The sequence below is a fragment of the Poecilia reticulata genome, chromosome 19 (assembly GCF_904066995.2).
Source record: "Poecilia reticulata chromosome 19, P_reticulata-male-v2, whole genome shotgun sequence".
Taxonomy (NCBI): Eukaryota; Metazoa; Chordata; class Actinopteri; order Cyprinodontiformes; family Poeciliidae; genus Poecilia; species Poecilia reticulata.
The window spans coordinates 22,661,687-22,679,784 of NC_088848.1; the positions used below are offsets into that span (position 1 = coordinate 22,661,687).

General features: G+C 39.9%; 1 protein-coding gene across 1 annotated transcript in view; it reads right to left on the reverse strand.

Moving 5' to 3' along the window:
- Positions 1-704: 704 nt before the first annotated feature.
- Positions 705-18,098, reverse strand: part of LOC103481978 (cytohesin-3) — a 43,248-nt gene continuing 25,854 nt past the window's right edge. Inside the window, exons 8-13 of the mRNA XM_008437841.3 lie at positions 15,671-15,819; positions 15,334-15,445; positions 9,361-9,437; positions 6,670-6,741; positions 6,397-6,551; positions 705-3,024 (exon numbers count right to left, since the gene is read on the reverse strand). Of these exons, the coding sequence (XP_008436063.1) occupies positions 2,952-3,024; positions 6,397-6,551; positions 6,670-6,741; positions 9,361-9,437; positions 15,334-15,445; positions 15,671-15,819 (638 nt within the window). The 3' untranslated portion in view covers positions 705-2,951. The remainder of the gene's footprint in view (positions 3,025-6,396; positions 6,552-6,669; positions 6,742-9,360; positions 9,438-15,333; positions 15,446-15,670; positions 15,820-18,098) is intronic.

Sequence of the window (18,098 nt, forward strand, 5' to 3'; positions counted from 1 at the left end):
TTTTACATCCACTGCAATGTTTAGATGTGGCGCCACCTACTGGCCACACTGTGTTATTACAAAAACTCGAAACAAACTCACTTTTCTGAATTGTTTTCTGACTTTGCAGAGTACACAGTTTGTGAATTTTAAAAAAAGCTATTTTAAAATATATACATACAGTTCTAATTGAAAAGCCCAAACTTTCAAAGCCAACTTGAATAATAAACCAAACTTAATGCACTATTTAACTGGCATAATTTGGAATGTGATTGAACTGCATTGACCAGTTTATAAAATCCCTTGAGGTGAGATTTACTGTGATTTGGCGCTATATAAATAAACTACTTTAAATTTTTTTGACAAATGAAGTTGAAATTTTCTAAATTAAAACTAATTTAATGAGGCCCCAGATTTAGGCCACTGACTGAAGAGAGACCATTTTCAACACTGAGGCGCAATGTGTAACATCTCTACTTGTTCTGGACTGTATCCATAAATCAGACATCGATTTTTATTTTTTTTAATACGAAGCTGAAAAACACCAGAGATGAAGTATTTCTACTTTTGTGTACAATTCTTAGCTATCCAGAACAATCTGCTCAACCACAACATCTTGTTACTCCACTAAATCATAAAACATGCAAGTCTGCCATTTTTATTGGGAAACATTCAGCATCAGGATTCTCTCACTGAATGCACATGAAGACAGAACCTGTCACCCGTAGGGAGTAAGTCACTTTTTTATTCAGATTAAGTCACTTTTTTATTCAGATTGTACATCAAATCATCTGTGGGCCGATTCCCCAAAGCAACACACAACCATGACAAACGCAACTGCTCCACCAGACTCAGTCAACGCAATGAACAGCTAAAACGGTTCATTTCATCTCTAATCCAGGACCATTTATTCATTTCCCCATCACTAAGAGTGAGGAGTCTTCGTTTCTCCACTAGGGAGCAGCAAAGAGTCCTTCCTCTTCTACTGTAGTCTGATGGACTAAAGAGTTGAATGACATGACCGATACCACATAAACATAAAAAAGGAACAGCTGTACATTATATTCTATACACACCAACTGAAAGGGCGAGAAAATAAATAGAAAAAGATTTGAAACTAGTGAGAAAGATGAATCGTTAGAACACAGAGTCCTTCCAGGAACCTGAATTAGAACTTTTAAAAGCTACAGCCACTTTAATAAACTCTGTACAGCCGTGTTTCCGTTTCCGTGCCGTCACATATGAACTTACCTGGGTGTACTGTAATTTACATGGGAGTACATTTACAGAATAAATCAGAAGGATTGCATAATACAGTCATTTGAAGGCTACCAACCAGACCAGCTGACTGATGAGCTTGAGGCTTTCAGGAGTCACTAGAAAACATTGTTAGGTGTTGGCAGTGAGACGAGGTGGATGTGAGGACCACCTCCACCCAGATGACAGGAAGGCTGCAGGAGATGGCAACGGGGTTGGAACTTTCTATTCAATGTCTTGCAATATTTATACATATATATATTCATTCCTCTAGAGCTTCATTACAGTTTTTCTTTTGTTTGCTTTACTGAGATAGACCAACACAAAGTAGTTCATGACTTGTACAATTTGAAACACGTGGGATTCATTTAAATTCTGTCTCATCAACTGAGTCTTGTAGAAAACTCATTCAAATTGTGTATCATGGTGGGTAGCATCATGCTATGGTGGTGCTTTTCAACAGTCAGGACAGAAAAGATGAGTGAGGTTAAAACACCTGCAAGAAAATGTAAGAAAACCCTGAAGACTAGAGTGAAGCAGTTATGGAAATTTCAGTCCTTCCAGTTTTTTGCAGTTTCACAATAACAGATATTCACTCAAAATCAACAAATACACACTTTATTTGCGTTAATGCATGATTGTTGTATTGCAAATTTACAATAAAATTGGGCTTCAAGAAAAGTGACTTAAAAATTAAGTCACTTAAAAATTTCTAGATTTTTCTAAAAAAATAAAAAAATAAAATTTTAAAAATCAGAAATTTTCAAGTTGCAAAAGTAGAAAATTTTAAACTTTTCAAACTCAGAAATTTTCAGTTTTTATTTTTATTTCCAGAAAATGTTTGCAGATTAACCTCAAAATTTTTAAGTTTTTTTCCAAAAATTTTCAACTTTTGGAGCTCAGAAATGTTCTTGTTTCTTCTAGAAAATTGTTTGATTAAAAGTTTTTTGGCAGAAACGTACTCCTACTTCTTTCTTTTAATGGCCCTAATGCCGTCATTTTTTAAGGCCGATGTTCTGAAACGCTCTATTCAATCAGACTACGCTTCAACTGTTTTACAAAGAAGAATGGGCAACAATTTCAGACCAGTGCAAAGCTGGTAGAGCAGTTAGGCTGTGGGGCTAAGATCAACTCCATGCTTCATTTTTCAGATCATCAGTAAAAATAATCAAAACCTTTTATTATCACCATTTTGCACTACTTTGTGTTGGTCTGTCACATAAAATCCAGATAAAATACAGTAAAGAAAATGTGAAAAAGCTCTAGGGAAACTTTTGCAAGGCACTGCATAAGGTGAAGTATGTTCAATTCCTTAGGAGCCCAGCAGAGGGAAGTCTCTCCCAAACATTGCAGAGTAAAAGCTCCCTTATTACAGTCAAAGCCGTCTCTTCTTCTGCTGTTCTTCACTGTAACTCAGCTTGGTGAAGAGTTCATTCGCACTTCCTCTCCTCTTCCTCGCTTTGGCATCAGAAAAGACTTGAGATGCTAACAGTCCAGGGCCAGAAATGACCCAGAATCCCTTGCGCCTGTGCTTGTCCTTCAGCCCTGAAATTACTGAATGGGAGACCTTCACAACATCCGTAGAAAAAAAATAAAACACATACACAAGCACACACACACGCATGCACACGCACACACACACACACACACACGCACACACACGCACGCACACACACACACAGACAGAGTGACTCTCAGTTCCAGATATACAGTCATCATTTCTTATTGGCTATCCTCCTCTTCCTGGTGGCCAGCATGTCGTAGAACGGATCCCTGCTGATGCTCGCCCTGTGAAGGAGGACAGGAAGGCCGGGATTAATGGCAGCGTCCAAACGTTCGCTATGAGGGGTCAGTCTGTCAGCGCTGTGAATGTGTTTGTGACCATCAGCAAAAGTGCTTCCTGTTTGGTGTTTTGTGCTGCATTTTGGTTTGGAGGGGAGGAGGAGCGGGGGGGACGGTCCCCCAGCTGCAGCTCTGACACGAACATGAACAAAATTATTTATGATTAAAATGTTTTCTGTTTTGTTAGTCTAATAATGTCTTAGATTAGAATCTATTCTCAGCAGCAAGAGCAATAGAAATGTGTTAATGTTACCCTAAAACATAAAAAACATAAATAAACTCAATCAGCTCCATTTGCTGGAGGGCCACATTTGAAGTATGGTCGGGGGCCACGCACTTAATCCAAGACCCCTGCGTCAAACTTTAGACACCCTTCGGGTTGCCCTTTATGCTGCCTCTTCAGGCACACAACAGTTTCAAGCAGCAGAAGAAGAATCTGCCTCCACTGGATCATTGGTAGCAGCAGAAGAAAGTAGAGGAAACATGATCCAGAAACATCTGCATCTACACTGTTAGGCCTTTCCAAGTGTTACTTTTAGGAAGTTTCTGTATCACTTTCAAAAAGCATTACTTCTGTTGTTCTATTTAATCATGGATATGCTTGTAAAAACAAACTGGTACCAGAAAGTTGAGCAGGACAGAGAAAACACACAGCTTACTGACGAGGTCAGCAACATTCAGTGTGGTTCACCTCTGCTTTTGTAGAGGTGAACCACACTGACCACGACCAGGTAATCCAGTCCAGGTAAGTTTTATTTTTGAAGATGGTAAAGACTAATGTATGTCTGCTTACTGTGCTGCTGGCAGAACTCATTTTTTGTTCAGCAGTTTATTGCTATTGCTAACTTTGAAAATGTTCAGAAGAGAATATATAAAGATAGAATAAATATCCAAAGACATTATGTAGATGTAAATAATGTCAGAATTAAACTGTTTGGCAAGAGCTGTAGTCTTTCAATAGCAGATATAATATGAATAGTTTTAGCAGAAAACATGATGTTCAGGAGTCTAGAAAGAATAACTGAAAAAAGAAAATCTGGAAATTAGGCTTTTGTTGCTGATGTCTGGAGGTGTGGATATGATATTTACTGTAAATAAGAACTGACACATGATCGATAAACATAATGAATATGTAGCATTTTAGTATTAGTTTTTGCTAAATACCATCTAGGTGTAGCGCCTTAGTGTTAGCGGCTAAAGGTCACTATCAAAACCTTGAAGTAGGAGACGGGGTGTACTTTCTTTTTCAGCATGATGCTTCAGTGTAAATCTGTTTTTTATTTGGTGGAAACAGTTTCTTGCTTTGCAGGAAAACAAAAACATGAGGGTGTGGAGAAACCAGAAACGGTGAGCAAAAACAGGCCAAGCCTCTTTATTTACAGGCGTCGTTTTTAGGGATGATCTCTTCTCACCTCTCAAAATAAATCAGTCCGATTACAGCGGCTTTGTGCGGTGTGTAAATCCATCTCCACATCAGCCCGCGCTCTGTTTGGGAAAATGACAGCCTCGTGTCGCACTCAACAAAACACTGAATAATTAGCAGCTGACGTGCCGCTCCCTGCGTTTGTGTGCGACAGCAGATGAATCAGTTTGGAACAGTGTGTGTGTATGTGTGTGCAAGAATGTGCTGACTGCTGGGGAGCCGTCTGCCACCTCAGTTGTCCATCCAGTCCACGCTGGACTGGGACAAAACAGCTCAGCCCTGCTGAGTCCAGTCTCTGACGGCCACTATTCCTACAGTGAAAAGGACGGCCTCGGGATCCGACTCTAAATGTTCTGGACGCAGACAAACCAGCAGCTCTCAGTCTCTCTCTGCTCTGAACATGAAGTGGCCTCACCCCCAGCAGGTCTTCAGGAACTAAACAGCACCACTCTCATTTAACAGATATGCATCTGTCACTGCTAAGAGGCTCCATAACATCATTACTGAATGGGAGAATGGAGTAATATAATTTTCTGCTCTGATATCGATTGTATGTGCAAGTGAAGCTGACTGGCGGAAAGCCAACGCAGCTGATCAATAACACACTGAGTCTAATTTACAGAAGCATTTTCGCTGCTCCCCCCACTGGGTAACAAGGCAGCTGTTGGACCTTTGGTACCTTGCAAAAGTATTCAAACCACTTGAATATTTCTTATTTAGTCACATCTGTAGAAGCTTCTCAGACACAGTGTGAATTGTGTGCACTTACATTAACTGACTTCTTTATTTGCACTGTAATGTGTCACCAAGGTGATGCTTGAAGCAACGTGCGAAGGTCAGTGGACCAAGATCGCAAGATCAAGATCAAGATCAAGACTGCTCTAATGCACAAACGTTTTATGTGATGGACCAACACAAGGTAGTGCAGAGTTATGAAGTGGAAGAAAAATGATGCATCTTACATCTGAGAAAACTATTGGAGTATCAGATTATCAGGAATCTGATACTCCTAAATGAAATTCAGGGCAACCACTTGCCTTTAGACGTTACCTAATTAGTCAAAGAAAGAGTGTGAACCGACTCTTGTTCTTTATTGGTCAGAATTAAATAAATGTACTCAACAATTTGCAAACTCGATGCAAGCATTTAAAACAACTTTTACATTTTAGGTCAACAATGGTTTACACATCCCTTTTCTATAAAAACTACGTTGTTTTATTAATTGTTTGATTCAAATATTTCATACTTATATTATTGTTTACCAGATACAAAAAAAGTCACTATTATACATCAAAGTCCAGAGTTAAATCCAAATGGGAATCTGCTATAAGACTTGATGTTACCAGAAGCTCCTCATCCAATTTGACTGAGTTTGAGTTAATTTGCAAAAGACGGGCAAAAGTTTCAACCTACAGATCCTGCAGCTGTACTTGGATCCACTGTTCTCTCTCCACTTCAGCTACATGCTGCTTTGTGTTGGTCCATCAAGGAAAATCTTAATAAAACACACTGTAAGTTTGTGTTTGTAATACAACACAAAGAGGCTTCGGACATGTTGCGAGGTGCTGTGAAGTGTAAACACCTCCACGGATGCATTCAGGTGCTTTTTTCTGAGGCTCTGTTTGGGTTTTTCTCTTTGCTTTTCAACTCAAAGGGTAGTGACCTTCTCTGGAAGAGCAGGATTACCTCTAAGTGTTATCTGCATGGAAGTGTGAGAGGTGGGTTTACATTTAGCCACCAGCCTGAGTGTGTGTGTGCATTCCTGATTACGGTCCCTATCAGTGTGAGTGTTTGTTTCTCCCAGTGTGAAGGTCAGACATGTGAACGTCTCATGTGGGCGCTGGCTAAGTGCCCTCTGAGTGGAAATGGATCCGCGCCAACGTGCCGGGTCTTACTTGATGGACTTGATCCACTCCTCCTTCTCCTCCGGGGTCGGGGCCGATATCCTGTACACCACGTGGTTGCCCTCCACCACCCGCCCGTCTGCCTCTGTCTTGCAGGCCTTGATGACCTGACCTTTGTGGCTGGGATTGTAGAGCTCAAAGCAGTTCTAGGAAGACATCAGAAAGGCACTGTCAGCGTTTCACAGAAACAAACTGAGAAGAGATATTTCAGTAAATCTTGTTTAGGCAACAAGAGGTGCTTGGACTGCTAGAGTTGTTCCGTACTGGTTTCCTGGGCTCGTCCACCTCTCTAATGCTGAGGTTTTCAAGGGGAATAATCCCGCGAGGCTCTTTGTCCTGAGGACACAAACAAAACACCGGCTCAGCGTCAACATATTGCTCATATTGTGAATGCATTTGCCTCCATTTATAATCAAAACCAGGACAACATCTGATTATAAAGCAGCTAAAGGTTCCACATGAAAGCATTTTTCAAACGTTACAGCGCTGCTTCTGCTTTGGTTGTGAATGTAGCTTCCTTGTTTTTTTTATGTAAAATTATATCAAAAGACGCAAACTTTAAATACCTGAACATTAAAAGAAAATAACGGACCTAAAAAAGGAGGTGGGTGGTAACCACATTATTGCCTAGGCATATAAAATACAAATCATCCTTTATTTGATATAATGTCACACTAAAATGTTTAGACAAATTGGATCTTTAACAGGGCAGCATTATGTGTTTTCCAACCACATAACTCCATTTAATAGCACAATGTTATGCTCAGTTGTTATAAAAATGCTGTTAATGTCAGACATGACTTAAAAGAAATTTGACTTTGTAATTTAATGCCTTGAAATTGGGCCTCTGTCTCTTTAAAAACTCCTGCCCTTTCTGAAACTTCGCCTTTAGGACATCATCACAGCGTGGCTCCTCTATTAACCCTTTAACAAAGTTTTTATCAGCACTTCACTGAGAAGTAGCTCTTATAATGAGATTAGCAGTTCCACCAGGTGTTTGCTAATTGCTACTGGCTAGTCTGAAGGAGCTGAGTGGAGAAGGGCTGCTCTGTGAGTCGGAAGCTCGGAAACTGCAGCTCAGAGGAGGAGCTTTGTCCCTGAAGGCGGGGCTATGTCCGCCCAGGGGTTTTTCACACCTGAATGGTTGCCATTGGAGATGAAATGATTTCTCAAACATGAATGGAAGGATCAAAGCAACACTACAGGTCTGATTTTGACGAGAGAATAAGTTTTATCATGATGTAAATCTCAAAAAGTGGCTTTAACATAATACTTACTGCCCCTTTAATTTCTTAGTTGAGTCTTTGTTCTGTCTAAATGTTCTCAAACTAAAAATATTGGGAGTTTCTTGACAATAATAATGTTCTGCTGCAAGAAAATGTTGGTTAAAATAATCATTAAAAAAAAATCACACCCAATGCATGTCTATGAAGTATTATTGCTCCTTTACTTTGAGGAGAATCTGACTGAACCGAAAACCTGCCGAAGGTCAGCCTTCATTCTGGTCACATAGGGGACAGCCCCTGGGGGAGAGGTAACCCTGAGCTCCACATTCATTCTGGTTGCTGTAGTGATGACAGCCGCCTGTCTTTACCGTTGTAGAGTGATTGTGTTTCTCTGTTTTTCACCTGGCTGTGAGGCCGATTCCCCCTCAGGGACAGAGGCTGGCAGCTGGCTCTGTGTGAACCGTGGACCCCCACCACCTCCACAGGAGCTAGTAGTGTACGCTGGGGGATTCCAGGCTGTGGGGGAGTGAGCGCTTGAGGTGGGGGGTTGTGTCAATGCAATGCCAGATGTGTTGCTGTGGATTTCGCACATGTTTCCAATGAAGTCTCATGTTAATTGCAGGAGTGTGGCTCATTTAGGTCCAAAGGGACACATCTGATAAATAGTAAGCCTGGAGGGCAAAGGCTTGTGCCACTGTCTTTTATGATTCTGACATGGAAAAGATTACTTTTGTTTTTGTTGTTGCACCAAATTCTTTCATATAGCCTTTTGAGGTTTGAGCTTTAAACAGGATTGAATAAAACAATTTATGCACATATAATGAGCAAAAAGGTGGTAAATCACCTTATTATTACAGCTGTAATCCGCTAAGGCCGACTCTACATGTAGCCAGATAGCTGGGAAAACAAGTATATTTTTATCTGCTTCGGCCTTTCATCCTGTTCAGCTGTTTAATTCACTAAGAACAGAAACACGTCGGACAAAGTGGAGATTTGAAAAAACTCTGTGTTGCCGTGTGTACGAGAGAAAATGGAGATTCAGGGCCGCGTGCTTTACAGTCTGCGACAAATAATGAACCAATTCTTACTTTGACATGATTCCCTGATGACATCATCTTGTATTTTATTACTTTTATATCAAATATAAAGTTAAAGTATTGCTAATATAAATATCTAATATAACATACAATATAAAGTTAAAAGTAGTTCAACCTGACCAGACAAATGAACATCCAGGTGCCATGTTTAACTCCAAGCAGAAAGTCCTGGTGGTTTTGAAGCAATCTGATTGGCTTTAGCTTAGCGCTACACTGCCCCCTATGGGTTTGGAATGTTTGAAACCACACTCAGTGATGTATTTTCTGAAACCAATCCTGTGAGTATATTTTTTAAATGACGTAGAGAGGATATTTGTTTTATAAAGTTGTCAGCAAACTTCATTTGCATTACACTTGGCTTTTTGTACTTTAATGGTTTTTTTTTATTTTATTTTTTTTACATATTTGGTAATTTCAGACATAAATGAATGTTAGGTACAAATCATTCAGGTTTACGGTTCTCATGCAGCCTTAACGTTGTGCTCACAGAAGATTGTGTTTTTCATGGTTTTTCGCTTAAAACTGTTTGGCTTTCCAGATACTTATCTTCCTGTTGTGCTATTAGCACAATAGGAAGAGAACAGTTTTAAGAACGATTATTTCAGCCCTTAGATGTACTTGCTGGTACTTACTGTTGTGTATTCAAAGTAGTAGAGGCAGTTGTCAGTTAGGATGAACCATCTTCTCTTCCACGTTTTGACTCTGCCGCCTATCGGGAAGAAACAGACGGTATTTGAGTTCACACAGAGTTGCCAGTGGAATTGTTTTGTTCACTTTAGAAGGTAACCTACAACAGACACCCAGCTTCAAGTACCACATCTGGTCCTGATCCTCAGACTGGGTCAGGGCATCTAGAACACCGCCTTCCCCCTCAGCTCCCAGCGGGAAGCAGGGGAGGTTTGTGAAGTCATTTGAACTCCGTGTTACCATCAAGAAAAAAAGCTCCAACATGACGGCTGCAGCATAATGCCACACACTACGTCTGACGAGGCACTGCCAAAACGTTTGAGTTTGATTGGAGCAGAAAACTGATGCTTCTGGGTTGTTTTAATGAAATTCCAATTGATCATTATCTGACCAGAATGAGGCAAAATCTCTCTTAAACTAAAGTAATAGAATTATTGAATTTGATGTTAAATTACCCCATCTCCACTTTATATATGTAATGATTGCACAGTCTGCATTTTACGGTTCATAATGTATTTGCTGACACTGTAGAAAGTGCACAAAAAAAACAGCCGTTAATGATGTAATCGGATGTAATCTGAGGTCTCAGTTTAATTCCGCTGCAGTCGACCCACAAGCCTGTACACAGCTGCTAATCTCCCTCAGCCATGTGTTTGATGTCATCCTCACAAACGGACACAATGCGACGAACAGGCTCCTGGATTTACAGGCTTCGGGTGTAGATTTCACCAGACGCCTGAAAATAACCGAAAATGCTGAAATCATTTTCAGTTATGCTAAATATTGAATAATAATTTGTAGTGTGTCTTTGTTTTTACTTTAGGTTACATTTAATGTTTATAAAGACTGGAAAGTCCCTTCTGCCTTTAATTTGACATAGCACTGCCTTACTTTATATTACTTTTAAATTTGATCTTAATATCTGTTCTATATCCAGTCTTCCCAGATAGTTGAATTGTTCATTGTTCACTGTACATCAGACAGCGAATTTGGTGTTTATTAAATTACAATAACATAATTTCTAAGTCCATTTGCATAGACTTCCTGGAGGTGGCGCTATAGACAATGATGTACTTTAATTCTACTTTTTGTTTTGCCCAAAATAAACACTAATTACTAATATCTCACTCTGTTTAGAGTGAGATAATAGAGTGAGATCTAATATCTCACTGATCAAATCCTCTTCTTTGCGCTCCCTTGGCAACAAAAATGACGTTGAAAGGTAATAAAGCTAACTGGGGCTGAGCCACCCAATGACTTCATGTCGTTGGGTAGCGTGGATTGTATATGAAGACAGGACATCTGTTTATGTATTGTATTCAAACATTTAGAGCGTTGACAGCTCTGTTGGATTGTTACTGTAATAACTAAAGAGAGAACATTGTGCAGCGAGGTTAGAACTTCTCCAGTGGAAAAACAGACGCCTCTGAAACAGATTGCTAATTAGATTACAAAAGATGAGTTATTTTAACTTTTCGTTGATGTAATTTAGAGCCTTCAACTTCTATGCACCCCGATTTGCACGATTTGGACCTGAAAAGGTGAAAATATTTACGATCAGTGTGGTGTTATGGCTAATGGTGCTAATGGCTAACAAAAGCTGTTAAAAACCTAGGGGGCTCATGTTACTTCTCTTAACTTTGACAGAAGTGTTTATTAAATTGCAACAATAGAAAGTTATTTTATTAAACTACGATTACCTTTTAAGGTCTGCTTTGTGAAAGACACTAGTGACCGCTCAGAGAGACTCTGGTTGCCGTGTAAACGAACGGGTGGACTGCTACAAACATTACGGTTTAACTGAAGAGCGAGTCTGTGTAGACGGAGCCTCACTGTAATGTTACACTTCCAATTGTAATGATGCTATTTTACCACATCGCTGTAGATACACAAAAATGTACAATATCAGCTTATCAACAATGATGACAATGTATGTTAGTTATTGTATTTATTCATTCATTTCCTTTTAATAGAGTTAAAATATAGAACAAACTAAATAGCCACAAATTTAGTGATTTTCAAGCGCTTTTTTAGAGCATTATAACTTTTTGCTGTTTTGCTCTGTTGTGCTAGGAAATTAAAAGGCTAATGTTAGCCGGTAGTTGGGCTAGCAGCTCAGACATGACGTAGCTTTCTAACAGTATACTATAGTTTTAGAACAGAATCCCTTAAATATTAGTGATAGTTGGCTTTCCTTTAGATTCTAAGCCACGATTTCCCATGTTTTTTCGAGACTGACATTTTTTCCAAACATATTTGTTTTAATCTAAACAAGTGAAAAATATAGCAGCCACTTTTCAGTCAGCTGACAGGCAGCAAACTTTAAACTCTAGAAGTGGTACAACACAACATTTCTGTGGTTCTGAAGTTATAAGTTTTGGTAACTGTAACTCTCATGCCTTGGTGTCAGTGCGGGGAACATGCCGAGTCCTACAATAGGACAAGATGTGGCCAACAAATGTCTGACGTGCTGTCCAGGTTTGATGATGACCGGATCAGGCACGGTGATGGCAGAGGGTAATGAGAACACAGACATGAGGCTCCACAGCAGCACAGAGCTGACAGCCTAGGAGAGCGTCTTCATAAAGACATCAACAATAATGTTCCCTCATTACACTTAGTTGGAGTGGCTCTGATGGAGAGCAGAGCTACAGAGGGGACGGCATTAATGAGGAAAAAATGTTTCTGGTGAATAGCAGCTGGGTTGGAAAGCAGGCAAAACAGGAAGAGAGCAGATATCATGACAAAGCAGTGAGAGGCTTGCAGGGCGGCAACTCAGGAAGGAAGATGAAGAGGGGCAAGGCTGTTCTTTATGCTGAATGAGCAGCAGTACATTCCCACAGCACAAACTCAAGCATGGCTCAGGGTTCCAGCTGCACAGGGTCAGCATGATGAGCAGGGCCTGGGGTTACCTGCATGGCAAGGCTGTGGATAGGCTAACAGTACCTACAGGAAAACACCATGAGGTAGATACCCTGAAATGAATCCAGAAGGTCTCTGCTTTTAATTCTTGGCTAGGCTAATTCAAAGATTAGCCCAGTTGCTAATTTTTGACTAGCCTAAAGAGTAGCCTAAAATACAGCATCTCAGAAAATGTGATTATTCAAAGACCAATAAAAATTTATTTTTAATACAGAAATGATCTACTGAATATGATGTCCATGTATGTACTGCATTTGCACTCAATTCTTGGTAGGGGCTTCTGTATGATATACTGCAGGAGATCAGCTGGTGCTTATGCTAAGGTGTTACTAGCCACTTTTATGACATTTCCCTCATAAACCCAGAAAATCTTAAATAGGATAACTCTGGTTATCCTATTTGCTTTTTTTAGACTGTTTTATTTAACCATCTTTTTTCCTTCAACTAAATCTTCCAGAAGTATGCTTTGATAAAACAGTTTGAACAACCTACTTTCATAGCAGTCACCTTTTCCAGCTTGCTCTCCTCACAATGACATCAATGACATCAAGTCCGTAGTGTGTAGGCCATAACATAACATCTATTAAAAGTTATTTTTTAATATTTCCCATGTAATAAGCACATTTTCTAATACGAAAATTTTTTAATTTTTAATAACAGTGAGCCATAAGCATAGAAATTAACGGTCCATGAAATATAACAGCGTGCAACTAATCAAACACAAAATATATAATGAAATACATTACGGTTTTCATTATAATCTATTGAGATTCACACTTGCATTCAAACTTATGAGCTTAATGTCAACATCTAAACAAAGAAACAGAGAAAAAAACAGAGAAAGGAATCAGTCCTTTGCGTGGGCACTGCCTAAGATAAACTTTGTGCATCACCCAAACCCCTCCACAGCCACCAGAAGAATGCAGGCAATCCTCATGCAGATCAGTTACCTCCAGCCTGCCTGTGATGGACATAACCCGTCACCCCACAGCCGTTCTGTCGCCTCACAGCTCTGATAAACAGGCCAGTTTTACGAGGTGCCCCGCACATCTGGGGCCCCGGTGTGCTCGGAGAGATATGGCAGCTATTGCTAGCATACTGCACTCTGCAATGTGCTTGGGAGGATGAAGGAGGACGGAGTGTTACCTACCTCCTAATGCAAAAGATTTAGGAGGGAACAGCCGTCGCAGAACACAATGAAAGAACACAACAGAGATTTGAGAGAAAGGCTCAGAGGCAAAGGAGTTCTGAAGGATTCCAAGAGAAGAGTGGCCACATGGCGGAGGGGATGGGGAGAGGTTTAACAAAGAGGTGATTGTGATGTTGAATTACCGCAGACACGTCAGGCCCAACAAACCTATGAAGAATATCTTAGCCACCATGATGGAGGTGCAGAATTTTCAGAGAAAAAAATTGGCAAAGGATAAAAAAATCTTGAATATTTCTTCTAAATTGACAAAATCAGAGGTCATGAAGTAGAGAAGCAGCGTTCTGTTTTCTGATAACAAGAGCTATCTACAGTATAAAGCTGTGCTTCAACATAAATGTTGAAATTTGCATACAAAATGTGTCCATAGATACAACTTGCCTTGTAGCAGGTAATAAATCAAAACATCACAGATTAAGTTCCTGCTCAACACTTTTCACATCAGTGGGTGGTTTAGGTTTGGCGACTACACACAATGCCCTTTGGGGCTTTAATTTGTTAAATAAAATAATACATTTGTGCCAAAGTTGACTCTATAAATATCCAGTTGAGACGGCTAAATCTGCACTGCTGAGTAAAGCAAAATGTTCAAAACTTGTCAAGGTCCCCGACCCTCCTGTTAGCTTCCTGTTAGCAATAACAGCTGACTGCAGACGGAAATGGTGACCTTTTGCTTGGAGGAAAGCTTCCTCCAAGCGGAAGCAGACTAATTTCTTCAGGAAACTAGTGTAAGTCCAGACAAACTGAAACATGCTGTTCTTGACTTATGCTAAAGTTGTTTTACATGAGCAGAGAATGGCAGGATTGTAAAAATAGACTCCAAAGCATAAAAAAAGACAAATAATAGTACAACTCTAGAATGCATGTTTTTACAGCTCATGTATTAAAGAGTTCCAAAAAGTGATTGAAATCCATAAATTGCATACATTTTATAAGAAGTAAGGTTGTCCTGAGCTAGCTTGAAGATTAGCTTAGAAGAAAAATGAGCAAGGTACATTTTTGTTCTAGGTTGATAAAAATGACATTTATTTGGATAAAAGGATTGGATTCAAGTGAGCCTAAAGAATAGTGCTGGTGACAAACTAAGCAAGCATATATTTTTTGCAAACAATATAAAACATCTAAAATAAATTGATTTGAAAACAAAGTATTTGTAAATACTATATATTGAGATTCAGACTCTTTGTGACATTTATGTCTTGGTTTTGCTGATGACCTTTTGCTTTTGCTGCCACCTGACTTTAGCTTCTGATTTTGACACAAAGGTCGCAGGTAGGATGAACCTTTAATAGCTTCACTCTCAAATCATTTTATGAGAAAACGCTGTGTACTAGCCCTAACTCTAACCTGACCTATAACCCCAAAGATGTCATAGACAGCAACGACAATAGCAGATTGAATGACCACCGTCTTGTAGTTTACTAGTTCTATTATCCAACATGACACGTGATCCCTCCACATAAAAGACTCCACTTTGTTTTTCACCATTCTTGTTGTATTAACCACTTTATACACATTGTCCCAGAATCAATGTTCAGCACCACTTACAGGTCTGGGGGAGTACAAACAGTGTTGGGTGTTTCCTTGTGGATGATAGATTAAACACAGCATATATGCCCCCCCAAAATCTATCACCTTCCAACATTGCCTTTGAAAATCAAACATCAATTCAAGCAACACATATAAACACACTGACTCAGCAGGAAACGGAAAACCACTCTTTTTTTTAGTAATTCTGATTCTCCGCTGACAGAAACCATCACACTCCAGGTTCTGTTAATCCACTTACCCAGCTTTAAGAGCCAGCCCTCTCTGTCCGGGTTGAAGAATGTGTGTGTCAGGTCGTTCCCGTCGTCCTCTGGGATTTTGAAGGGCTCATTTTTGATGCTGTCGTAAAGATTCTGCAGACGAGGCAGGAAAACTATTAATCAAACTGGGGGGAGCAGGGAAAACATGGCTCATTTGTGTTGAATGCGAGTGGTGGAGGCATTATAGATTATCAATCATCATCACACACACACACACACACACACACACACACACACACACACACACACACACACACACACACACACACACACACACACACACACACACACACACACACACCTATTACAAACTCTCACCCTGAGAAGCTCTTCTGGCAGATCACCTCCTTCATTGATTCCCCTGTTCATGGAGATGAAACGCTCGACGGGGGGCTTGTCTCTGACGTTTGGATTGTGTAGACTGGTGTTCAACATGATGATAGCGAATGACAACACATAGCAGGTATCTGCAACAGGAGGAGACTGAATATGTTAGTTTTAATCTCCTCCCATTAGTCTCTGACATCAAACAGTATTTTTTATTTTTCTAATTTAAACATCACTTTAAGTTGATCAGTATGTTGTTGGTAATTTGTGACTTCCTCTTTCTCTGGGGTGTAAAACAACAACATTACCAGCCTTTCAATTACAAATGTGTACAAATCCTTGTCAATATCCCACTAGTGTCGAAAAAACACGACTTCGCACTTAAAGTCTCTCCATTAAAAAAGAAACGCTATTAAAAATCACAGGTAAATAAGCTTGTTCTCGCAATAAGTCATTAAAAATATTCCGCCCCGCCCCACCATCCTACCACCACTTCCTGTCGTTTTCTTTTTCGTGGTTTGCACAAGCGGCAATATCCGATTGTTAATCATGTGACTGTGTGATGTGAAAAAAAAGTGTTTGCCGTTTCGCTAAATAAACCAATTCTGATACGGACGAAAAAAATCATGTTATCCTAGTCAGGGTTGCCAAACCTGAAGACTATGTATTAATCCCCCTTGTTAAATAAACAAAGGTGAATACAAAAAATAATCAAAATCAAAATAATGAAAAGATTGTTCCACTTCACAGCGTGGGAAGGCGTCTTCGTTTTAGTGACATCTAGTGGCGATACAGGAGAAAGAAAAGCAACGTGTAGCTGGCGCAATGAAATCTGTTTTGGGTGAAAAGGTAAAACTTTTGAGGCCTTCGTAATATCTTTATTATGTTGGGTTAATTATTTTGTGTTGTTAGATGTGCTAGGAAAGCCTCCTGTGTTACGATAAACCAGCACGCTTGTGATGTGATTATGCAAATGTTATGGGGACTAAAACATTTTATTGATAACCATTCATCCTCTGTTTGGACTGCTTCCTGTTCAAAGACCGCTGGTGATTATGACCATAACTCATCTGCTGGATTACTTCAGGTTTCAATAAGTGATTCTACAAACCCAGTAAACCCGCTGGACCCAGAGAGGCAGTTTAGTGTGTCGACTTCCAAAGTAGCACTACACATACTGCTGTGATTCGTACAAATGAATGATGTAGGCACGGCTCGAGATGATATGAGATATGAGAGATGAGATGAGATGGATTGTATTAATTATTAAAATTAATTTTGCTCCTTTCTTATAGTTGTTGGTTAATATGGGAATGTTTTTGTCATGGATGTTTTCATTTTTTGTTGTTTGTTTTCTTTTGTCTCTTGTCTGAGTGTCAAGGCAAATCCAAACATATTTACTTTCACAAGTGGAGCATTACAGTTTTTTCTATACTGCTCTAGTTTGTCTCCAGCAGTCAATGGTGTTCACATTTCCATAATCCCCAGTGTTGGCAAAACCTGGCTTTGTATAGTGATCTAGGTTAGTGTAACCTGGGTTTGGGTTGGCATAAAGGCCGAGCCAGGCATGTACTGGCCTGCATGCCATTGCCAATGTAAAGGCGTTTCATGCAACCAGTGGAGGTTGGTTGCATGGAGGTCCATCTTTCCTCAGACCTCCCCGTTTGTGTGGAGGTCCGTCTTTGCTTGGACTCCTCTGTTTGTAGGGAGCCTTCAGTTTGCACTGGTTGGGTGGAAACTCTAGAATGGTTATTCACCAGAGCAAGGTTCAACTTCACCATCAGGTCTGCAACCTGACCCTGCAGAGATTTCATCGTTTCCTCCTGTGCTTTGAATTTGTAAACTTGCTCAATGTGACTTTTGAGTTGCTCCTCATATTTAAGTCTCACTCTGTATTCGTCCATCAATGGTTCTATCAGACTTTCATTGCAGGAGGCATATTTCTGAGCCTCCCTCTTGAAGTACTTGAGCTCCTTAAGAATGCTCTTGTCTTTGGCTGACAAGAGAAGAACGAGAAGAAGAACAACACAACAGGATGGAGGGCAGAGGAGGTAGAAGTATGGTTATGTTAAGACTCCTCTACAGCAGAGACATGGAGAAGACCTCTTTGATAAATCTGTCATCTCTGGCTCAAGGTTTCTTCCATGTACACGTTTGACTTTCATGCGTTTTTTCTCTAACATTTTTTGCAGTTTTTGAATCTCTTCCTGCTGTGATTTGACTTCAACCTGATATATAATTCTTCGTTCTCTTTCCTCATAAAAGATCTCTCGTAGCGGTCTGTGTTACCGTGAATCTGAAGAAGCCTCTGACTGAACATACTTTGTTTTCCCAAGTCAGTCTCATGAAGAAGATGGTCAAGGTTGACCATAATTTCTTGATTTTATGAAGACTCCCTCTTTGCATCGTCATCTTCAGA